Source organism: Rhineura floridana, chromosome 13 (genome assembly GCF_030035675.1).
Source record: "Rhineura floridana isolate rRhiFlo1 chromosome 13, rRhiFlo1.hap2, whole genome shotgun sequence".
Taxonomy (NCBI): Eukaryota; Metazoa; Chordata; class Lepidosauria; order Squamata; family Rhineuridae; genus Rhineura; species Rhineura floridana.
Genome location: NC_084492.1, coordinates 27122009 through 27147684, shown reverse-complemented (window position 1 = coordinate 27147684; position 25676 = coordinate 27122009). Strand labels below are relative to the sequence as shown.

General features: G+C 40.4%; 1 protein-coding gene across 1 annotated transcript in view; it reads left to right on the top strand.

Annotated features, from left to right (window-relative positions):
- Window positions 1–25676, top strand: part of ITFG1 (integrin alpha FG-GAP repeat containing 1) — a 138299-nt gene that overhangs the window by 837 nt on the left and 111786 nt on the right. Inside the window, exons 2-6 of the mRNA XM_061594577.1 lie at window positions 3001–3073; window positions 4463–4602; window positions 5480–5537; window positions 6130–6204; window positions 13656–13750. Of these exons, the coding sequence (XP_061450561.1) occupies window positions 3001–3073; window positions 4463–4602; window positions 5480–5537; window positions 6130–6204; window positions 13656–13750 (441 nt within the window). The remainder of the gene's footprint in view (window positions 1–3000; window positions 3074–4462; window positions 4603–5479; window positions 5538–6129; window positions 6205–13655; window positions 13751–25676) is intronic.

Sequence of the window (25676 nt, the reverse complement as noted above, 5' to 3'; positions counted from 1 at the left end):
TCTGTCCTGAATCTTCCAACATTCAGCTTCATTGAATGACCAAGAGTTCTAGTGTTGTGTGAGTGGGGAAAAACTTTTCTCTATCTCCTTTATCCATGCCATGCATAATTTTATACACTTCTATCATATCGCCTCTGACTCACCTTTTTTCCTAACTAAAAAGCCCCAAATGCTGCAACCTTTCCTCATAGGGGAGTTGTTCCATCCCCTTGATCATTTTGGTTGCCCTTTGCTGAACCTTTTCCAACTCTACAATATCCTTTTTGAGGTGAGACGACCAGAACTATACACAGTTCAAACGGGCTGGTCTGGGCTTGACTGGATGGGGTTGGGCCCAGACTAAGCTATGTTCAATTTCAGTGGGTCTGTCAAAAACATGACTAAGCATTATATCCAATAATTGTTCTACTCAGAGTAGGCCTATTGAAATTAACAGACAACTAACTTAGGTCCATTAAATTCACTGGGTCTACTCTGAGTAGAATTAGTTAGACACAACCTGAAGTGTGTATCCAACTCTCTTATCACTATTCTATACACACATGCATGTACATTTCAGTCTGTTATAATTTCTCTGCAGTAGTGTAGTGGCAAATTCAGAAGAGCAGGGTCCCTTCATGATAGTCGCATCACACCCCCTCACAGCCGTGTTCCTGCACAGCCACACCCCTTCCTAATATACAACCTTCTAAGATTATTCAATAATATGAGCTTTCAGTCTCTTGCCGTGTTTGGAATACTTTCTCATACTGATGCATTGTAATGATCAATGCAGATCTCCGTATGTTCCCTTTCAGCTAGATGTACTGTTTTCTGTGCATATACATGGACAAATGTACTAAGATGCTGTAAGCTGAGAAACTTTCTTTGCTGAGTTTTCCTTCTTGGTTGTTGTCATACTAAGGTGCATTTGGGCAGAGCTTATGAGTTTTAAGAGGAAACTTAAGCATGGAAATACTTGTTCCTAACTTCTAGTGTTGGCTGTACCACACACACACAACACACACACACACACACTTTCTTCCTCTCACCCCAAACATGTTTTTTCACGTTTCATCTACTGCCTCTCATTCTACTCCTGGTTTGTGGCTGGAACAAAACCACACATCTTCCCCGTCCCCTTTTTTTGCTGCTGCATTGAGAATAAGATTGTTGTTAACAAACAGAGAAACAAATTGGTGGCTGTGCAGCCAAGACAGAGACCCCCCTTCAGCCCAAGCTCTCCCCACCCCACCTCCTTTTCCACTTTCCTTTGTTTGCTTACTTATTTGCTCATCGTCATCGTCTCCACCCTCCTCAGTCCTTCTCATGTGCACTTTCTCCCACAACAACAAATATCCTTAGAAGCAAATCAGCATGAAAGGGGAGTGTGTTAGCTACTGAGAAGAGTATTCTCAGTGGCTGACTTGCCTCCTTTCACTTTGATTGGTTCCAGTCAGCAGAAGAGGATTCTGGAGACATAGGGACCCTGCTGGGACCAGTTGCTTCTCCCCTGGCATGACCAGGAGAAACAAACCAGGAAGCCACAATTAAGCCTGCCTTTCCATTACACCCAAATCCGGTATTGTTTGTCCCTCCCTAACAAGCCAGGATTGCTAGCCAGCCTTAAACCATGTTTGTCACTGGCTTACAAAGTCTGAAGTTCCTGACTTGTTTATCCTGCTTGCACCAGGCAAGAACCAAAGCAGGAGAAATTGGGCAGCATGCACTAGCATGCTGTTCATGCACAATAAACCAGAAACCCTGGCTTATTGTGACGTGCACATGTAGCCAATGATGCCCTTGGAGCTTATGCTGAACGGCAGCTCATAAATGTCCTAAAATAAATAGTTTATTTATAGTCTGTTAGTTTTCTAATAATCTTTTTATTGGTTGAGCAACAATTGTAACTAGGGGCAGAAAGCAATAAATTGAACTTCTTTATAGTTTAGTGAAAGGGGAGTCTGTGGAAAGGGAGTGGCCTGGAACTAATGGATCATATTATGGTCCTTTATGTTCTACAGCAAAGTAGAGTACTGTGCCTCTGCCTTTTGATGAAGCCCATTTGGAGAAAGTGATTTCTGACACATGTGGAAGTTTTCCTGTTGCTAGAATAGGCATTGGGATTTCATAACAGATGGGAGTAAGGCTTGAGCAGTCCCTTGTCTGGTGAGCATGAAGATAAGTGAATCTAGCGTTTATAAAAGGAGTGTGGGCTTGAGGTGGACAGCTTTGGTCAGCTCTAGACTGGGGAAAGAAACCTAGTATAGCTTACTGACTCTCATGCATGCCACACCCTAGTAATGACTAAATACAACTTTGCACATCTCTGCGGCAAGTCTTAGACGTGGTCGGTGATTCCAGATCAAATCAAAATCCATAGAAACAATCATGATGGGCTTTTGCTTGAGACTGAAACCCAACAGTGTGGTAGATTTCATTCAGTTTATATGAGAAAGAAGTGAGAAGAAGAAGCACGCAGGCCTGAGGGTCCAGCGGGGCTTGTTCCCGTAAAGTCAAAGCATGGTTTGGCGTTACAGTTAGACTTGCTCTTAGTGTTCTTGATTTTTGAATTGGTTTAAAAAAAAAGATTTATAAGAGAGGACCACTTTAAATACATTACAGCAAAGTATATTCCAAGCAACCAAGGGTCTACTCAGTGAAAAGTTTAGTAATGGTGGACAAGGTTTCTGGAAAACAGCTTGTCCGTCATTACTGATATTTTCCTATGGTGCGCTTTGGAGTGCTGTGTGTGTTCTAGGGCCACACTCACATTATGTGTGGAGAAACAGTGAAATCTCAGTACAGGTAGACAATGTGCATCATGAACTGTGTGTGTTTGTACTCACAACCCCCCACCTACTGAGACTTATATTAAACATAGGGTAGTTGCTAGGGTTCTTGTTGTACAAAAAGGTTCCCTAAGGGCAGAAAGTTAAAAAAAAAAAAAGTATTACGTGACCATTTCTAACCTGATGTTTTCTTTTTAAGACTAAAGCCATGTATTTCTTTGCTTTTCAGGCAGTCAATTAAATATCTTCCTGGCAGACCAAACAGAACCCTATTTTAAGCCCAAAGTCAACTTATCATTAACGTAAGTATATTTTTATAATGTATATTAAATACATCTGAAGTATAGCAGATTGAATCCTGTTCTCATTCCTGCAGAGCAGGGCTTTCCAAAGGCTGTTGTGTCCTATTTGTTCTCACTAGCCGATTGCTGTGTTTATTCATCATGGAACTTAAGACTCAAGGTTGTGTGTTGTGGTTTTTTGAAATGTATATAGGAAAATTTTTGACAACCTGAAAACTGGTAACTGTCATAGTTTGTGACTTGTATAGTAGGAATTACACTTGGGCTAGATAGCAACTGGAATCTGATACGTTTTCTTTTAGTGGCCATCTGTGCTCGTTTTGTATAACTTTCAGCAAGAAATAGCAAGTAGATATGTCCAGTTTAAGTTGCCTGTCTGGCTCTGATATGCTACTTCTGCAAGAAACTTTAGGAAATCATTCACATCTGTCATAAGCGCAGTTCTGCAAAGGTTATAATTCAGGGGTTAGGAACCTTTTTCAGCCCAAGGGCCACAATTCCTTGTGGGCAACCTTTTTGCCAGTGGTATGTGGAGCCAGATGCCAAAAGTGGGTGGAGCAACAGATGCAATTTTTTTTCCTGCAGTAGCATACATTCCAGACATACAAACATTGGAGTTTTCTACATCTCTCACTACACACATCTCTCCATCAGGTAAGCAAGAGGCATTGATGCATCCCACCAGTCAACAGCTCTTGGGGAAGGTGCAGAGCACAACTGGTGAAGGGTGTGGCCTGGGGAGAGCCCAGGAGCCAGATAGAGAGACCTGGAGGGCCACATGTGGCCCCACACCTGAGGTTTCCCCACTCCTGCTATAATTGCGACAAGCCTGTTTCCCAATAGAAGAAAAGTTCAGACGTTATAAGAGCACTAAACACAAAGTAAAAGAAGGGCAGAAGCTCTAAACAATAGGAGTAAGCTATTCCTCTTCAGAACAAGAATTCAAAGGCAGCCGTGTAAGTCGTACAGTGCGATCCTGTACATGTCTGCTCAGAAGTAAATCCTATGGAACTCAAAAGGACTAACTCCCAAGTAAGTGTGTACAGGATTGCAGCTTCACAGGCTTAAGAATAAGAATTTAAAATGGATCTGCCCTTAGTTTCATCTTGGAGGCTGTTGTATGTGGAAGCAAATTATTAAGCACCAGTTTTAAAGAGCTAGATAGATTCAGCTGTTGGAAATACCTCAAGAGTTTTGGAGGACTGGGCAGAACATAGAGGATGATATAATGCTCAGGTTTTATCCTGCCTTAGAGGAGGAATTATATGCAAGAATTATGTGCAAAGCAATTGTTTGAGTTACAAAAAATGCATTTATTTTGTTTGCAGTTTCACTCTATTTAGTTAATCATACTTTTTAATTTGTCCCCTTTTTTCCCTTTAATTTTAGAAATGTTGTGATAACCAGTGTTGTTCCTGGTGATTATGATGGTGATTCACAAATGGATGTCCTCCTGACAACTCGTCCACAAAAACAACCCAATGCTGACCTATCTGTTTTAATTTTCTGGGGAAATAATCAAACTTTAGGTAGGCAATACTGATTTAAATTTTTTAGAGAATAATCATCAAGTTGTAGAGTTCAATCCTGAAAGATTCTAGCAATAGCCCTGTCCGCATGCATGGATGGAGGAATCAGGGTTGCACTTATTGGTCCCACCACAATTTCCATCAAGTACCCTATGTGCACAGAACCTTGACACATAGGTCAGTGTAGATCACATTCAAAAGGTTCCAAGTTCAGTCTCCAGCAATTCAGTGGTTGGAAAAGTATCCTGTCTGATACCCTGGGGAGCTACTGATGGTCACTGCAGATGATACCATGATAGATAGACTAATGGTCTGATTCACAAAAACACAGCTTCCTGTGTTCATGTATGTATGAACACATGTAGGCTGTGATGAAGCATGCACCACTGTCTTTTGGAGCTTGAGTGATTATGCCTGATTCAAATCTCTCTTTTCTAGGTACTCAGTGAATACTCTTGCTTAAGCAACTATCTATTGGTTTCCGTTACTTAACAGTTATTCAAACACTCAAACTTCAAAATGCAATTGCATCCATAAAACTGCATGTGTGCAATTGCAAAATCTGTAGACACTTTTTTACATATTTGCAAGGAACACAAACCTCTTTGCTTTCAAATTCTCCCGATTTGATCTTCTTGCAGCATTCTTCTTGGAGAGAACAAAACTGCAATTGTACACTTTGTACAACATGAAAGCCCTTTTTCCTCTCAGCTGCTCCCTGTTGAACAGCTGATGGGCAAGAGAAGACCCAGAAGGCTGGATGAAATCCAATTGCATCTAATCTGTGGGCCAGGGGTTCCAAACTGCTTGAAGTACACATTAATTTGAGAGAACTTAATCACCAAGTGTAACAGCTGTGAATTTTCTTTGCTTTCAGATGTAAATCGTAAGTTTGTATTAAATAAGACATTTCATGATGAGCCGCTAATCATGGAGTAAGTATATGTTCATTATTATGAGAATACAACTGTAAATTGGAATAAAACAGAGAAAATGTTATGACTGACTGACACGGCAATCCTATAGATGTCTACTTGGAAGTAAACCCCATTGAGTTCAGTGGGACTTTCTCATAGGAAAGTGTGTACAGGATTGCCATGTAAACGTACTGAGAATTTAAAATGTGGTCTCTAGCCATACTCTGTTCTTCGGATTTCAAGAAAGGGTTGTAGCTCAGAGGTAGAGCACCTGCTTTGCATGCAGAAGGTCCCAGTTCAATCCCCTGCATCTCCAAGCAGGGCTGAGAGAGACCCCTATCTGAAACCCTGGGAGAGTCTCTGCCAAGCAGTATGGACAATACTGAGCTAGATGGATCAGTGGTCTGACTCAGGATAAGGCAGGTTCCTATTTTCCTAAGATTCTGCATAATTTTTCTTGAGAGGTGGCTGTTAATCTTTGGGGAGGGGGAAACTATAATTAGTATTTTTTAGTGTTTTGAATCTGTAATTATAAGTTGGTCATTTTTAATAATGCTGGTGTATTGATAGTGTGGCTGGAAAGCTCATGTTGTTGTTGTTGCTCCTACAGTTTCAATGGTGACTTAATTCCTGATGTATTTGGAGTTACAAGTGACTCTGATAAGCCACAGGTACTGATTGGCAGGTAAGCTAAATTAATATATCACTATTGGAAATGTGCATTGTGTCATAAGTTTTTACTTTGCAATGTTACTGTCATGAATCCTCCTGCTATTGGAAAATATTGAGTTTACGCTGAATTGAGCTTTTGGTATGCATTTGGTACTGTGCCTTGCAGAGAGGTAGAACTTGGTGTATTATTGCCTCTGTAGGCATACTGTAGACAAACTATGGCTTGGCACAAAGAAAGTGTGAAAGCTTCCGAAGATATTGCATCAACTTTGTTCCTCCCTAGCCATTTTGCTGCTGTGCCTTGCTGAGCTAAGCCACAGTTTAGTGCTCTCTAGATAAATCATGAGCTGCAAGCTATAGGACAAACTTTAGTTATAGCTTGTAGTTTGTCTGGAAATAACCAAACCATGGCTTAGCTCAGCAGCAAAATCACTGGAGAGGAGCAAAGTGGCTGCAATTTCCTCTCTAGGAGCCCACGTTCTTGCTCATTTGCACCAAGTCATGGTATGGCTTGGTGTTACAGTAGGGCCCCGCTTACCGGCGCTTCGCTTACCAGCGTTCCACTAATGCGGCGGCTTTCATTCCCCGTTTTAAAGCTGATTTTGCTGCTTTTGTGGCATTTTCGCATCATTTTTGCGTGATGTGCCCCATTATACTCAATGGGGTTCCGCTTTACGGTGATTTCCGCTTTACGGCGGGGGTCTGGAACGGAACCTGCCATATAAGCAGGGCCCGCCTGTACATACGAACAAGCGTGCAGAATTCCTCAGGTTTTGACATCTTGAACTCTTTGTCTCTATGTTGACAAAAAAATAAAAGGAACGATTGAGAGGGGGTTGTGAGCTTTCTGATAAAAAGTTCCTCCTTTCCTTTCCTTGTAGGCTTCCCAGAGGCATTTGGCTGGCCACTGTGGAAAGAGAATACTGGACTAGACAGGTCTTTGGTCTGATCCAGCAGGACTTATGTTCTTACACTGTTTGGTTGAACAGTAGTTAAAAATTACCTTGGCACTATGATGCTAGCCATGTTTAGTTCTCCTCTCAGTCAGGATTTGCAAACCAGCTTCAAACCATGGGTTCAGATCCTTGGAGGGCTCCTCCAACATAAATTATTTATTGATTGATTAAATTTATTAAAATTTAATAATTTATTAAATTAAAACGTGTATATTTAATGGTGTAGATCAGGGGTAGCCAACCTGTTGCCCTCCTGATGTTGCTGGTCTCCAACTCCCATCAGCCCTAGCCAGCATGACCAATGGTCAAGGATGATGGAAGATGCAGTCCAGCAACATCTGGAGGACACCACATTGACTACTGTTGGTGTAGATGTAATTTTTAATCACGGTTAACTCAAGCAAGAGTTGGGAGGCAAATTTTGTCTGAAAATGTGGAAGAGTCTATGAGTCTGTGGTCACTGATTTTTCAGTTCCAGCTGCTGTGTTTCTTTTTTATTTATAAAATCAATTTTGCAAACTATAAATGCAAAATTAATAATATTCACAAATCATAAACACACATTTCTCAGTAATTCAAAATAATATCTAAATCTGTAAATTAATAATGCATTTTGTATATGAGAGTTCACTCAAATTGTATTAAACACGTTACATGCTACATCTGGCTGCTGTGTTCCTTTACACCACTGCAGTGGACTAGGTCTCTGATGGCCGCCAGGAACAACAGAGGAAAGTATTGCAGGATGGAAAGGAAAGGAGGAGATGCAAAGTCTTCCTCAGCTTATCATAGAAACTTGGTGTGAGCTGACATATTGAAGTAAAAAATGCACAACACATTGTGCTTATGAGGATATGGAAGTAATTTCTATGGAATTGCTGGAGTTAAAATACCTGTGCTAAGTAATTAAGTCTGCAATCCAATACACACTTACCTGGGAGTAAGTATCATTGAACCCAGTGGAGCTTACTTGTGAGTAGACATGTATTGGATTGCAGTCTAAGAAAGTTAAATCCTGTTGCTGTGAAAAGTTAATTACAGAAATATTCTCTTACATTAACAGTGGAAATAGATGTTATGATAAACATCGTGCTGCAACAGAAAATGGAGCACTGTGTTCCATTTGCCCCTTATGTATAATGGAGTGAAACTTGCCTGCTTTCTGACATCATCCTGTTTTGTGCCTCTCCTCTACATCACTGGCAGCCACTCCAGGGAAACGAGACAGCATGATGACACAAAGGCATAGATACTTTTGCTACATCTAACAGAAGGGCAGAGATGAACTACGTATGGGGCGGCCGTTTGGGGCAGTAGCCTCATAGTTATCATAATGTTTGCTTCTTCCCTAATAGAAAAAGAATCTGGAGTACAAAAAGCAGAGAAAGAAGTCCCTGTGTGTTTCTCATTAGGCCCCATAAACAAATAAAAAATTACACATTTCTATGAATATAGGCTTGTGTTTATGACAGTCACCCAATTGTCTGATTAATAAATCAATTATATTTGCTTGTTGATACAAATAATCTAAAACAAGAAGCATGCTTCTTCTTTTTAATGATGCACTCATATTTTTTAGTTCAGGGGTGGGGAACCTGTTGTGCTCCAGATGTTACTTCCATCATCTCTGACCATTGGCCCTGCTGGCTGGACTAATGGGAGTGGAGCCCAACTATAACAGGATTGCCACAGGTCCACACACACCCCATTGTAGAAGGAATCATCTGCCTGTGAGAGAAAGGGAAATGCCTCTTCTTAAGACGATGTTTGCCGTCAGTTGTGTTTAAAGAAATAATCTTTTAAAAAAAAAAAAAAAAAAGTTGACTAACAAATTGTGGCCCCCATTTTAAAATCGACTAAAAGTTTTTACATGTTGTCTCCTTTTTAAGTCAGTTTTTTTAAAAAATTCATTAATCTAACCAGTTAATTAGAGAGCCAGTGTGGTGTAGTGGTTAAGGTGCTGAACTACGACCTGGGAGACCAGGGTTTGAATCCCCACACAGCCATGAAGCTCATTGGGTGACCTTGGGCCAGTCACTGCCTCTCAGCCTCAGAGGGAGGCAATGGTAAAGCCCCTCTGAATACCGCTTACCATGAAAATCCTATTCATAGGGTCACCATAAATTGGAATAGACTTGAAGGCAGTCTATTTCCATTTTCCACCAGTTAATTGTTGCCATAGTTGTTTTAGAAGTATATATGAACATAGAAATATGGAAGGGCACTGTTTGCAGAATAAATCCAGGTGTCTGCAGTCTTTGACAGATGTTTCAGTTTTTTATGTAATCAATGGTGATGCTCATCAGCTCAAAAGGAAATGGTTTGTTGTGAAGTGTTTTGCACTTCCCTGGGGCTTTTTAGCTATTGTGTCAAGAGAAGCACATTAGACCCAGAGAAGTCAATCAGATTATTCTGCTGTTTCCATAGAAACAGTACACCAGTTTTTCTAACTTGTGTCCCCAGGCACTTAAATGTTTTAATTAAGAAACCTGTTTGTATCATTCAAGCTAAGAGTACTGTTCTTAAATAAAAAGGTAAAAGGTTACCTCATTTAGGTAAATTACCCAGTAATTTAATATATCTATATTAGAATAGCTAGATAGATTGCTGTCATTTTCCTGTTATTAAGACTTGGCTTTTTCCTCCCAGAAATCTGTTTATAACAGCTGTTTTTGAGAGGGGAAATTATTTTGTACTGTAGAAATAGAAACAATGTTTAGATGTTGAAATCACTTTAAGCATCCAGGGGGAAGTTCTTCTGCCCTTGTGAGATAGGTTTTTGGCCATTAATCTCTTTCATTTTTATCAAGATGACTTCTGTTTAAAAACTGTGATTTACAGAACAAAGCCAGCATATTCCTCAAGGATGTGGATGACAGCAACTGTAACCTTGCAATGATTATGTTGAAAGATTTTATCAGCTTTTGAGCAAAAAGGTCTCCCTGCTTTTTCCTCTTCTGTCTTCTTCACACACCTCCATCCCCAAGAGGAAACATTTTTACTGGAAAGTAGCATGGTTCAAAAAACAGTTGAATATTATAGTTCTGGTTATAATAAATTCTTCACAGTGTATGAAAGCACAACTATGCTTTTTTCTTTACAACTCAGTGTTCTGTCTTTTAATGGGGGGAAGTGTGTAAGTTCATAAGGAAATTCTGAAGAAATTAATGCAGACTTATCTAGGATGGTGCCTTTACACATTTTGAAAGGAAAACATGTCTCTGCCAAATGTTGGTACATTTTGGAAAACACTCTTAGATAGCACTGCATGCAAAAATCCATATAATAAAACTGATCAATATGGCATGACTTAATTGGGAGTGCAGTGTTCCATCCTGGAAGTCGTGGTTCAAAGATGTTGGCAAAGAATTCTGCTGAAAGCTACAAAAAAGATACAGGATTTTTCTTTCAAATCTTTTTAACAGAATGCTTAAAGAACTAGGTATGCTTAAATAATGCTGCATGTTCCATTTCTTGGAGGTGGGGGAGGCTTCTCCATGGACCTTCATCCTCCTGGCCTCTTTTTGCATAGCTTATTTGCATGCATTTTTTTCTGGGCTCAATCAGCACCATTTCCAAGAGAGAAGATAGAACATGCAGGTGTTACTACTTCTACTTGATCCTCTCACTGCTCCTTTGTTCAGGGAGAGCAGATTAACAGGAGGAAATGGCAGCCCCAGTCCCAGGGATCACCAACCCTTTTGGGCCCATGGGTACATTTGCAAACCAGAGAAACTATTGTGGGCACCACCAGCACACACCCTGCAACCTATTATATTGGTTACAATAGAATGCTGCTTTCGAGCCTTTATTATTTGATTTGATTTGATTTATATCCCACCCTTCCTCCCAGCAGGAGCCTAATGTCGCAGAGTGGGGGCTGTGGGCACAAGAAAAACTTCTGTGGATTTGCTGGGTACCACACTGGCAACCTCTGCTTGACAGCAACCCTGACTACTATTTACACTTCCCTGGCAATAAGCCACATTAAGCATCATGGAGCTTGATGCTTCCAAGTAAACATTTGAGTGTCGTCCTTAGCACTTTTTCTAGGAGGTAAGCCCCATTGAACTTATTTGGGCTTGCTTCTGAATAAGTATGCCTAGGGGTTCCATAAAATACAAGCTCATAGGAACCTATGAGAAAGAGGCAGGAGTAACAGTTGCTCCAGTGGGACATGAAGCTGATTTCAGCCATGACTGTGTATTTTTAGGCTTACAGTTGAAATAGAAATGGACTGCCTTCAAGTCGATCCTGACTTATGATGATCCTATGAATAGGGTTTTCATGGTAAGCGGTATTCAGAGGGGGTTTACCATTGCCTTCCTCTGAAGCTGAGAGGCAGTGACTGGCCCAAGGTCACCCCGTAAGCTTCATGGCTGTGTGGGGATTCGAACCCTGGTCTCCCAGGTCATAGTCCAACATGTTAACCACTACACCACACTGGCTCTCTAGGCTTACATTTATGTAGATTTAAATTAAACATTAGAAAAACCTATCAGAAATAGGTAATCTAGAGGTGGTATGTGATCTGGTTACCTATGCCTCAGTTCAGGGAGTTACTGTATGTATGTTCAATGGCATGCCCAGAACAACTTCAGGATCTGCATGCTTGGCTTCCATGAAACACTGCAAATTTGTTTGCTGTACCATACAGCATTAGGACTGCTGTTGCGAACGGAGAAAAAAAGAAGGCATCTCCCACCCCTCCCACTGGGCATGTACATTGATTTGTATAGTGTGTTGGCTTAGACAGAGAGAGAGAGTAACTGGTCCAAGGTCACCAAACGAGCTTTATGGCTGAGCAAAAATTTGAACATGAGTTTGTCTGGTTGAAGTCCAGCACTGCAGTAGACCTCATTGGTATTCACTCATACTGTGGAGCATCAGAGTTCTTTCTGGGAAGGTGTCTGTCCCTCTAAAACGGGCATGGGGAATCTGTGGCCCTCCAAATGTTGTTGGATTACAACTCCCATAATTCCTGCCCATTAGACATACTAGGTGGGGCTGATGGGAGTTGTCATTCAAAAACATCTGGAGTGCCACAGGTTTTCCAGCCCTGCTCTGGAATGAAGAAGTGAGTAATCTTTGGCCTGATGCTTCTGGTAACTAGCCCTTCTTTAATGTACTTCCAAGCAAAGAAATCAAATTCCGTTGAGCTCTTATCAGAGGACAGCCTGTTTGAGATTTGTGTGTGTGTGTGGTTATTTTACAAGCCATTAATTTTTTTCTCCATGCATGGGCTTCCACTCATAAAACCTGAAGGTTACATTTCAAGACAAGAAAGGTTCATCAGTTTAAGTGAGAACTAAGATTTCAAAGGAATAAAGTATCTTAAGCCAAATCTTCTTAAAGAATTCTTAATCATTGGATGAACTAGTGAGAAGTTCAGCAGGAGCAACAGCAATACCAATTAAATGTGTTTAGGCAACTGTGTTGAAGAGAAAAGCTTCCCCCACCCCTTTAACCTATAGAGATTTCACATGAGCTTTCTTTCCCATTCCTGTTTCTGTTTTGTCTTACTCATGCAATTAGAACTATTCTATCCAACCTTAAACTGAGTTCTTTATATATGTAAATACAGTAGAATACATGTTCACTATTTGCCTGCTTATTTAGTCATTCCCACAGAGGCAGAATCTTGGGTATAGTTGCCTGGCAGAATTCCCAGATGTGCATTGCATGGTACTAACATCCATATTTCAGCTTTCATTTATTTGTTGCTTGGAAATGTGCCTATGGAAATGTAGTATATAAAACTGAATAAAAGCAAGAGTCCTAACCCCCGTCACTCAGTGTGAATCAAAAAATAGAGAAAGCAAAGAGGGTGCTAATGCAATTTTGGTTAGCATGTTACAATACTAGGGATTATATGTGGAGTACTAAACAAGTGGAAGACATAGCACTACCATTTAAAAAATTTGGCTGGCTTAATTCAAGAAGAACTGGCTCATTGGCTCAGCCAGCTTTTTTTTTTTTAAAGGAGGCTCTAATTAAGATGACAAAATATGAACATCATATTCCAGAAACCTGATAGCAAATTGGCCCAACAAGCAAGGTCCCAGTTAAAAGCAGTAGCCACAAGGCAAGATGACAAATCTATAGTGGTAGAGTGTTTTTTTTCCTTTCTAGAAAATAAAAGTATGATGAATGCTGATAAAATGTGCTCAGATCAAACTGAGACTGTGTTCGCCCTTTGAAATGGTGTGTTTTTCTGTCCTCTTAGCTTGTTATTCAGTCCGAATTACTCATGTCATGAGACTTGTGGCACCTTTAGAGGCTAGCAGATTTATTGTAACATAAGCCTCTGTGGGTCACACCTGCATTGTCAAATGCATGTAGTAATCATCTAAGTATGTATAAATGCAGAGATCACACACATGCATGTACATACACACATTATTATATAATTGAGGCCAAATGAATTGTAAGTAGTTGAATGCCAACACTGACGAGATTCAAGTGTTACCTTGTTTTTAAAACTAACTTTTAACAAATTGTTTTGTAGGAATTTATCATGGCACGTAGCACTGGACACACAAAACAAAATGTATACTCCTCACTCCCATGCATTCATAGATCTGACTAACGATTTCACTGCAGGTAAGTCACTGCTTTTGAAATCTCTTTTAAGTTAAGTTTTAACATTTCATCTACAAATTTGTAATTAAGCATATGAGTTGTAATTTTGCAAGGCTGAATGGGGTCCAGGACTCAGGTCCAGCAAGATTTTTTCCCCCTAGAAGAGGCGGAAATAAGAGAAAGCAATACAAAACTCAACAGGTTTGAGTTGTTGTTTCTTCTATGTCAAATGAGAGTCCTAGAAGAAAAGTTTCTTTTAGATAGAAAGGGGGTAAAGAGCAGTGTTCTGATTATAGAAGGGCAGCCTCCTCCCATTTGTGATGCCCCTCTTAATTGCCGTTTTAAAAGGCTAAGTGAGAACAATGGCTTGGGTCCCCATCAGCCCCCTTGCTGGGATTTCTCCATCATATCTCTCTATCACTCTGTACCTAGCTGAGGAAAGCAGTCTGGTCTCTTGCTTTGTTTGCTCAGGCTGTCTATCCAGAAGCATCCATGTTCAGTGCTTTAATTACAAGGGAGCCAGAAGGGGTATATGCCCCTTCTCTTTTGAAATGTCCCACTTTGCTACTTTTTTAGGAGGTTATCTCTTGTTGAAGATATTATATGGCTATAATTGTGTGAAAATAGGGGTTGACGCTTGTAGTTTTCATTAAGCCCCCTACCCCCTGTCTTGTACAGCATAATTTGATCATGGATTGAGAGGTCAGGTTTTCATGCCTTATTTCACCTTCTCATTGCTCTGAGAATGCCTGTACTGTCTCACCCATTTGCCACCTCAATAGTCTCATGTGGACAAGAAGAGATGGGAAAGTTTTATACCCTGGATGTAAAGAACATACTGTTTGTTTTTTGCAACAGATGTAGCCAAACTAGTCAAGCCAGCTGAACTATTTTTGACAGTTATATCATGATAAACAGCTTAACTGCTTTAAAGTGTGTCTGAAAGGAGGGGAAGGAAATCCTCTCTAGTATGAGCATCATTATCCCAATTTAGTTTCATCCTATTCCATTTTCCAACTGCCAGTGTACTACCCCCTCCTTGATGGAACTTGGTGTTGTTGCCTAGCCGAGATCCAATGAACCATGCAATTAGTTTCATGTACCCAAAGGGACTTCGGGCTTGTGTCTGTTGTGTAGTAAAGTTTAAAAATCAGCTTATAATGTGGATTTTGTGACGAGGTTATCTCCTGGTTGTTGGTTTTGTTTTGTTTTAAACTTGCTGTGCCAAAACACTTGGAGGTACTGAAAATTGTTTTCCATGTTCTGGACCTTACCTATTTTAATTTGTGTCCATTTGTTCCCTATGTATAAGCCCACAAGGAAAGTTACAGCCTAAGCCTTAGTACATTAATCTTAAATAATTGGCTTTTATTCCCCTGTTTAATCTCTGCCACTATTTCTTTCCCCTTCCTCTGACTCCTTTGCATCTTATTTTTACTGTATGGACCTGTTCTTTGATTCTTTGTGAAGTGTGGTGTACATAGTAATGCTATATAAATAATAATGAAAGCTTCCAACAATTAATTTTTTTTAAAAAAAGTTGAAATTATTATTACTAATAATATTTATTTATTTATCAAATTGATATCCCACCCTTACTCCTAGAAGAAGCCCAGCGTGGCAAACAAACAACAAATCACTAAAAACATCTTAGAAACAAAGCACATAATATTGAATTATATAATACTAGGGGTTCTGCTTCTGTGTGCTTTGCGCGTCAGCCCCCCTCCACCAGGTTGTCAAGGCATCCCTCCAGACCAAGACACCTCTCTCCCCCAAGTGAGCCACGGAGGAAGGCTGCCCTGGCCTGTCACTCTGCAGTTTGACCAGGCCACTGCTCATTCTCCTGCTGTTCAGCCAGTGTTGCCTCCCCACCCATCTGCCCTCTTTTTTCTCTCCCTCCATTGCGGCCTCGTCCTTGGCGGAAGCAGCAAACCACCACCCATTCTTCCACTCTTTGCCCAGCCTCACCTCCATGCTCGCCTGTCCGTTCACCATCCTTCCTCCCTCCTTGCTCAGTTGTTGGCCTCAGCAGTGGCAGCAAAACACCACTCATTCTCCTACTCACTGCCCGGTCTCACCTCCCCACTTGCCCACCTGCTCTCCTCCTTCCCTTCTCACTTGGTTGTTGGCCTCAGCTGCTGCAGCAGCAAAGAACCACTCATTCTCCTACTTTCTGCCCAGTTATGCCTCCCTGCCCATTCACTTTCCTCCCTCCCTCGCTGCCACTGCCCGTTTGCTTTCCCGCTGTCCGCCTGCTCTCGCCTCTCTGCCCACCCTCCCTCTTTGCTTGGTCGCCATCCTTGGCTGCCACCACCATGTCCCTGCACTTAGACTATCACATGACTACAGTGTGACACCTTACAAAAATATTATATAGTAAGATAAGATATAGGGTGGTATCCAATGCTAGTCCTGCTAAGAGTGGACTGACTGAAGTTAATGGACATGAGTAGGACTTAGTTGGACACAACACATAGCAGTTATCTAGCGCTGAAGAGTCATCATGTTTAAATTTAGAACTGCATGGGCAAATTTGTGAGAACTGAGAAACTGTGGGTTAACAAGCTAGGATATTAAGTCCATAGTTTAAAATTTATACCCTGGCTTGTTTGTAAGCCATTAACCATAGTTTCTAGGGTTGCACTTAAGTGAAATATGCTATCAACAAGCTAAATTCTGGCTTGTTCAGCTGCTTGCATAAAAGGAGGAGTGAAGTGGCTGGAAAAGACTTCTATATCTGCATGTAGCTCATGCATATCCTGGCTTATTAAGCCAGGAATTGATTGTGTGGACTAGACCCTGTTTGGTAACTGGATATGGGTTCTCTTGGTCTTGAAAATAAGTACATCAACCAGAGCAAAAATAACATTGATCTAATCTATCTCAATGAGATAATGTTATCTCAGATGCTCTTTGCATTACAGGGAATTTTATTGTTGTTACAAAAACAGGTTTGTTGTTTCAAGAATTATTCCTGATCTCGAAAGCCTCTTTATCAGCAGAATTAATAGCATTGACCTCTTAATGTATTTCCATGCATTGCTGAACAAATTCACAGGATGTTTAGCTATGGGATTGAAAATAAGATAAATACTAAATACAGAGTTTCTGCCATATTTTCTTGGGTACAAAAGTACTTGTAATATAAAATATGGACACCATACAGATTGCAGTGGTGTAAATGCAACTTAGTTTTATGTGAAGGAAGCTATTCAAACTGAGTCTAGTCAGTTGCTGAGGAATCCTAGCTATAGGAAGCTGGTATAATTTAGGTCACTGTAACTTACCCATATTCCAAACTCAGTTCAGAAGCCTCTGGGAGGGGCTACTGCCAGCTGAGCCAGCAGGTGAGTGTGGGCCCGTGTTGTGAGGATTGTGTCCTAGATCACATGACTGGGCTGAACAGGGTTTGAAACAGATGTACACCACCTTGACCCATCCTGCCGCCAGGATGCCTTTTTTGGGCTTAGGCCAATGTAAATTGTGGCAGCTTAAGCGCTGCTGGTTGAGACCCAGAAGGGCCAGGGTGAGGGACTAACACCACTGTATCTACAGGTCAGCTGGGGTGAGGGACTTATGCCGGCAGAGCCCCACTGAACCCTGGCTCAGCCAGGAAGGCCCAAGTTCCACTGAATCCAAACTGTGGTGGATCTTGGGTTTGGATTGTGTTGTGTGCCAGATTGTAGATAGTGGCCGTTACAGTGTGTTTCATAAAAAAACAAGCAAGAAAATCTAAGCTGAGCAATGGATGTCTAAAGAGGAAAAAATTAATTCCTGCAGATAAGCAGCCCTTTTATGGCTGGATTTAATTTTAATTTACCAAGCTGAGGAGTTAGAATTGTTGAATATACCTCTGGAAGGCTACATGTGTTTCCTCAGCATCGTTTTATCTGTTCAATTGACCCCTTCTTGGTCTGAAAACTCCATGCTTATTGCAGGAGAGAAAAACTACTATTCAGTTGCACTCTGCAGTTCTGTTCTGCTTCCTTTATCTTACTGGGACATGGAAATAGTCTTTTATTTTGTGATAACTCCACTGGCACTGTGCCCCAAGGGGTCTTTGGATTTGTGTTGATGAAACACCATTGCTTCTTGCCACATATTAAAACTGTTCTTTGAACTAATGTAGTTCGTGAAATGACATGGGTGGGGCCCATCACTCAATGGAAGAAGTCAGAAATCCCACTGGATAGCAAGAAGTCCTTGCAATCCAAGTTACAAGACCTAAGGCTGTAAAAATTGCAAAGTTGCGTTTTGCATGATTGTCATATTTGATCGTTTTATTTCTCTTGTATCAGCATTTGCTGAGCAACATTATTTTGAGAGGTAATAGTGTGGTGATGGGGGTGATGAAGAAGAATGAGATGTGTACAAAACTGGTGTGCTGTATTCAGGAGCATGGAATGAACTGTGCATTTATGTCATAAGTACAACCCAGCCTCTTTCTTCTTGCTAGAAGAAACCCTGTGAAGACGTGTGTTAGGAGCGCTTCCAGGAAGCTGTGTGATCTTGTAAGTTATTGGCATGTGGAGTCAAGGTTCAGGTGACACAGCTGTGAAGGGGCAGAAACTTTGGTGGGGAAGAATAAGGCAGCATCTTAAAATGAGCATTTTTGTATTTGGGTGGAAATTACCCAACTAACTACTTGTTTGGATTTTTTCCTTCATAGGTTCCTTATGTGCAAAATGTGTTTTCTGGAGATATGATGTGCACATATAGAATTCACTGAGTTCAGTTAAATCAGCTGTAATGAAGGAAAATAAGCACATAAATGTCACACAAGATACCCTCTGTTAGAATAAATGGAAATAGTGAGTGCTGGGAAGAGAATTAAGTGGCTGTCTGCAAACATTTTGCTCAACAGCAGTCACTGTAAATCTCAATGTGTGTTTCTCTCTTTAAACATCCTGTACCGTGTAGGTATTGCGAAAAAGAATAACCCAGTGTGCTAGAGGCTGTTTGCTCAAGATGTTGAATGCTTTGTATAACAGGTTTTTGAGGAGCAGGTGAAGACATTTCAGGGAAAGAGACCGCAGCCGTTTTTCTCTGTCTTGCTATTTGTAATGCTTGTAACACCCCTCCATAAGCGAGCAGAGGAACTGCTTTGTTTATTACCTCAGTTCCTTTCCTTCTAGCAATAAATCTGCTAGTTGACCAACAGTTCACAAACCTGCTCCTAGTATCCTGTTCATTACAAGACTATCTAAAACCTGAATTTAAGTATGCGGCCCAATAACTTGGCAATACAAGCTGCTAGATACAAATTAAAAATACTCTGGGGCCAGATCCCATTTGAATTGGAAGAGATAACTAACTAACTACATTTCTTCATAAATTCTTGCAATCCTCTTGGTAGTTCTGCTGCCCTCAGAAGTTGGGGGGGCAGGAGAGGGCATTCTCTGTGGCAGCCCCTAATTTGTGGAATTCTCTCCCCACAGAGGTGCATCTGGCACCTTCACTATCTAGTTTTCAATGAGTGCTGAAGATTCACTTCTTTACTCTGGCCTTTGACATCTGAGATGTGTGTTTCCAGGACCCATCCTATTCCTGTGACTGTAATTTGTTTTAATGGTTTTTAATACTGAAGTTTAAATTGTTGTAACCTGCCCTGGGACCTCCTGGGGAAGGGGGAGTGATAAATACATTTAATAGTAATGTTATTAACAACATTTTCATCTCTGCTGGGTATTCATCTTGTCTCTTCGATGCCCCAGCTGCAGCTTGGCTATGGGATTCCACAGGGACATTTGGCTAGCGCCATCAATACTGTCTTTTGGACACCAGGGCAAGGTCTTAATAGACATTAATATTACCTTTATTATTTATTGCATTTATTGCATTTATATCCCACCCTTCCTCTCAAAAGGAGCCCATTTTTAAAACTTTAAACATGGGTTTTAATTGTTTCATTGGTGTCTGTACTGCTCTCTTGTTTTGATTTGATTGTTTGTTTGTTTTGCTCGACATTGCTTTTAGGACTTCTTGTTTTTAATTATTATTCATTCCTGCAATTCTTTTTTTTTTATTGCCGTTTTTAAGCTGCCTTGAAGACAGTTACAGGATATGTTGTCATTTATCTGCTTGCTTATATGCAGCCTTTAAGGGGAAGGCCTTCCAAGCAGAAGCTGGCTTGTTTAACTAACCATTTGGGATGGCATTTGCTGTTTAGCCTTCTACTTGTCAGGATTTTCTTCTCAGGATTCTCTTTGACCTCTTCTCCACTTATCAGTGGTAGGCAGTGGTATCCACATCTGTGGTCTCAGTTGATAACTCTCTCGGGACCAGTCTTCTTGGCTTCTGTGGAACCTGTCTGTGAGGCTGGCTCTTGCTGCCTCAGCAAGTTTTCTGGTAAGATTTCTCTCAGAGGGTCTGAGTCTCTCTGAGCATCACCAAAAATGGAAGTCTGAGTCTTCGTACATCTGCTTTTTCCGCAGTGTTTCCTTGTGTCCTGAGCTGCCTGAATTCTGTATGTTCCAGAATGTACTATAGTTTGCCACGCCATGCCATGCCATACCATAATCATTTTCAAAACTGAGACACAAATTTAGCTCTTAAATTCCTGGCTGCCAGGGCAAATAAGGAAACACACAATGAGATATATATTTCTTTGTCCGATAACAAAAAACACACAAACTCACTTGGTGACACAAAATTTTTCCTACGACTAAATTCAGACAAATATTTCTCACAAGGATCTTTATATATGTATGTGTGTGTGTGTGTATTGCATTTTATGTATTTTAATTGTATTTTATGTATTTTAATTTATTTTAATGTTTTTGTGATTTTACTCTTTACAATTTTATTATGTACGTGTTTGATTTTATTTTTGTAAGCCGCCCTGAGTTCCCTATTATAGGGTAAAAGGGCGGGATAGAAACATTTTAAATAAATAAATAAATATAAAGGACACTGGGTGACATAATGAACGACATCCTCTATAGCTGTTTTACAAAACCGGTGTTCTAAGGGAAGTTTTTTATAACAACCATCGAGAAAGGCAGAGGTCGTGACATTAAACCTTAACTCAGTAAAAGTGATCCTGCATGGAGCTAAAGTAATTACCTCTAAGTAATTAGCTTTCTGATGGTCTGTTTTAAAGCATGGATACAGTCTGGAGAATCTTAAAGAGTGGATAGTTAGCATATCAGCTAAAGAAGCTCTCCTGTACACAAACAGCTTTAACTGTACTTTAGACAGTAACTATAGATCCTCCGTGGCGCAGAATGGTAAGCGGCGGTAACGCGGCCGAAGCTCTGCTCACAGCTGGAGTTCGATTCCAACGAAAGGAGGAAGCCAAATCTCCGGTAAAAGGGGTCGAGGTCCGCTCAGCCTTCCATCCATCCGTGGTCGGTAAAATGAGTACCCGGCATACGCTGGGGGGTAAAGAAAGGCCGGGGAAGGAACTGGCAAACCCACCCCATATATACAGTCTGCCTTGTAAACGTCACAAGACGTCACCCTAAGAGTCGGAAACGACTCGCACTATAAGTGTGGGGACACCTTTACCTTTACTTTTTAGACAGTCAGCTGTGTATCAAATTCTCTAACAAGTGTTTGTAAAGCAGCAACTCTCTTTTGGGTATTGAAGGGGGAGCCATAAGCTATGGAGACCATAGGGAGGGTGGCAAAGCTAATATTCTGTTGTGAAAATTTAGGAGACGAACCTGTATTCTGGCCTGGTCTGTAGGCCAACCCACTTCTGCACGAACATGCGCAGCAGGAGTACCAACAGGTAGCCCCAAAACCTTCTTTAAAAAAGAGCTTTGAACCTTCTCCAACTCACAAATTAGTGAGTGGCTAAGACCCCAAGGCCCTATACCGTATAACATAGAAGGGACAACCTTTGCCTAAAAATCTTTTAGGGCTGGAACAACCAATTTCCCACCCTTGGTGTAAAAGAATTTCAGAATAGCACCAGCAAGACGTCTTGCTTTAGCAGCAGTAGCGTCCATGTGAACCTTCCAAAAGGAGTTTGCTGCAAAATGGATTCCTAAATAGCAAAATGATTTAGTCTGTTGGATAGAATTATTAAAACCTGACCAATTGAATATAGGAGATCTCTTACCAAATTCAACCACTTTAGTTTTTGAGAAGTTGATAACGAGCTGTTCCTGCGGACAATATTTAGCCAACAAATCCATCTGCTTGTTCAGCCCCTCCCCCTTGTTAAGGATAATATAACCATGTCATCTGCATGTAAGAAGAATACTGACCTTCCTATTTCCTATAGCTGGAGGACATGCATCCAAATTCCCAAGCAGTTGGACCAGATCATTTATATAAAGGCTAAAAAGGAGGGGGGCCAGAGCACATCCCTGTTTGACTCCCTTCTTACTTGGGACAGGGTCAGATAAAAGGCCAGTCCTACCAACTCTGATTTTAGCCATGGTATCTAGATGCAAACTTTGGAGCAGCACCAACAGCCTAAGATCTATATCAAGAGCATGCAGTTTGGACCACAAGCGGTTTCTGTCAATTGAGTCAAAAGCTGATGAGAGGTCAATAAAAACTGTATAGAGTCTTGAATTGTTTTTCAAGGTTTTCTCAATAAGATGGAACAAAATACAGCAATGAACGATGGTGGAGTAAGAGTTCCAGCTTGCTCTTCACACAAAATAGAATTGGAAGAGACCCACTCCTGTAGCTTGTTAAGTAAAAAGGAAGCATGTATTTTAGAAGAGATATCCAGCAGACTAATCGGTCTGTAATTCTGAGGAAGAGAAGGGTTACCCTTTTTGAAAACAGAATAAACTATAGATAGTTTCCAACCAGGAAGAATTAGATCAGTCAGATTAATCTCAGTAAACAATTTAGCAAGAACAGGGGCCCATGTACTGTAGTTAACATTTTCTCACACATTGTAACTCCAGGTGAATACTCGTGCTTTGCAGGCTCTGCATCTCCCACATGTTTATCATCATGAGCACGGATCCGTTTGGGTATTTTTTCACTTTATGGTGGTATAACAATATTCAGTCTTTATTTGTCATTTCAATGACAAACTGTCCATCTACAGGCTCTCTTTCACTGAGTCTGAGGCAAGGAGCCTTCTCTATCAATGAATGGTTGTGCCATTATTAAAGTTTGTATCTTCCGAAGACTTCTCTAGCCTTGAGGTATAGGGAATTACTGTCCCTGTTTCCCAAACTCTCTGGTTGAGAGTACTGTAGAGATTTTATAGTTGTTCCAGGACTTTTCAACCTCTTGGAGCAAAAATATTTAGAAAACCTGACTTGCCCAGTTCATCTTAACACATTGCCCCTAACACATTGTTTGTTTTTAAACCAGTATTCCTGGCTCACACATAACACTAAACCAAGAATTTTTGAAACTGAAAGTAAACTCAGCTGAAGCCCTTTTCATGGTCTCATGGGATGAAAGGAGGTAGGAGCATGCGATCCTGATGCCTTGCGCAGCTCACTGGGGCTTGTCCACATAGCGCTAAACAATGGTTTTAGCATTACATGCAAACTAGCACTCTCATTCCGTGTACCTGTCCAGTTATTAAAATCTTTGCCAGAGGCTCAGCTGGCACCCTGACCACGTGAGATGGAAAAGGTGGAACTGATTAGCAGAAATAGGGTCTTTCCTGTGGTGACATCTCAGTTGTGGAGCTCCCTCCTCTTGTCAGTTTGCCTAGCACCAAAGTAGATGTCTTTTAGGAAGTGGATAAATGTGAATTTGTTTTCCTGGGCTGTTAGTGGTTTTAATTACTCTTTAAATTGGTTTTTAGTAGCCATTGTTGATAAGATCTGTTGATGTGGAAATTGAAGCTGTTTTATTTGTTTACTATTGCTTTCTTCTTGTATTTTTAATATATATATATTTAGACTATCTTGAAAATACATTATTAAAAGCCACAGTAAAATGATTTTAAATAAGTAAGGTAGACTTTTTAAAAGCTTATAATTTGTTACCAAAACATATTATGAGCTTGCAACTATATTTGCAGATCTACATTTCAAATTACATGCAGGGGGCTAATGTTTTTGCAACATGGTTATGTTTGGATTTTTCCCCTGGTAAAGTTGTTTTTTATGAGAATCAGATGCTGAATGCAAATGAGAAATTAATTGGTTTTCTTACAATAATGTTTAGCGTATGAAGTGTTGAACATAAACATAATGAGTTTCAAAAGCCTGCTGATGTGGAGTGCCGTTTCTTCGACTGCTCATGGCAATACTGCAGACTTTGTGCCCACAATAAGTGGTGTTTCCTGTGCTTATTGCTTGCATTAAATGTGAAAATCCCAAAGGATGAATTCCAGTTGATTTGCATAATTGGAAACAATTTATCTGTAGAGAGGAAATTTTAATACCTGTATGTTTAAATGAAATTCCAGGGTTAAAATGTAGACATAGTCAATCCTATTCACAGATGAGCAGTTAGTTATTCCCAATACAGTCTCTTCTCAGTGCAATATTTAACACTTCTTGTCATAAATCAATTGAGTTTTGAAACATTTGTTTAAAGTTTTGCTTTAGAAATCTAGAATCACCAGTAGTCCTTGTTCCCAGCAAAATATTTTGTGATCTTAGACTTTCTTCTTGCTTTATTTTTATTTAATTTAATACTTTTGAAGGAAAGTATACTTTTAAAATGTTAATATTTCACCAGATGACCCAGTGGACAATGCTGATGTTCATGGTGCAGCCTTGAACTATTTCTGTACACCACTCAGATATTCTGTGATTTATAAAGTGGTTTATAAATTCATAAATAAATAAACTTGATGGTTTGAAGCTAGACAGTAGCAGCATTCATATGTAATGCTAAACCATGGGTAGCCAAACTGATCTCTTCCAGATATTGTTGGACTTCTGCTCCCATCCCTGCCCAGCATGATTGATCTTCTGGGGTGATAAAAGTTGTAGTCCAGCAACATCTAGAGGGCACCACCTTGGTTACCCCTGCACTAAGTCATGAGGCTAGTTGGTGAAGCCGTAATGTGCTTGGTCTGTGTGCTGATGCATGCAACCAAGCACTCCCTCCTTGCTCCTTCCTTCACTTGAGTGGGTAATTAAAACACATTATCATTGGTGGCTTTCAGTTTAATAGCAGAAATACAAGTAGCATGTTACTCTAGTCTAATCTCTTTGCTTGTGACCTAAAGTGGGTCTGAAATTCAAGATGGATACTACCTGCTTCAAGATTGCTGTGCAATACTAGCATGGTTCTAGGTTTCTGTCATAGTTTTTTCCGTAAGCTAGCATCAGTTATGTGATTTCTGCTATACGTTTTAGGCAGCCACATCTGAAAACTCCCTTATTCTCTTTCTCCTCTTCCCCCTTTTTTCAGAAAGCATAACAGAGCAAACCAATCTCATCCTAAAAGCAAAAAAAACGGACAAAACGCATTACAGCAGACAGAACACAGCATCTCTCTATAAGCACCTTTTTAACTTAGTAAACCTTTTAGACATTTAAATTATCGTCTTTGTGTTAGTTCTTTGTAGCTTGGTTTTGTTTTTTTACAAATCCACATATTTATTCCACCCACACCAAATAGCTAAACACATGCTTTGTTTTATTGCTAAGCTGCGTGACACCACAGCCATTGTATTGTTGGCTGGTTTTAAGAAAAACAAATCCAGTCTCCATTTTGTTTTGGAAATAGGCATTATTATTCTGGTCCTATCACTTAGTGAGTTTTTCATATACACATTCTTTAAAACAAACATGTTTTATTTAAGAAGATATATTCACTAATAGGCAAAAACCTTGCAGTTTAAGAACATACCTATGGCCCACAGATATTTCTATCAAACTTTAAAAAACAGGGAAATAGGGCAGCTATAGTGAATGCACCAGGGGAGCAGGAGACCTGGCCTCCTCTCTGAGATATTGGATTGCCCTGCAAATTTGTCAAAATGCAAACGCAATTTGAGTTGGTCTTTCACAGTCCAATCCACTTGCTGTGTAGCTTGGAAGAATTTGGTAAC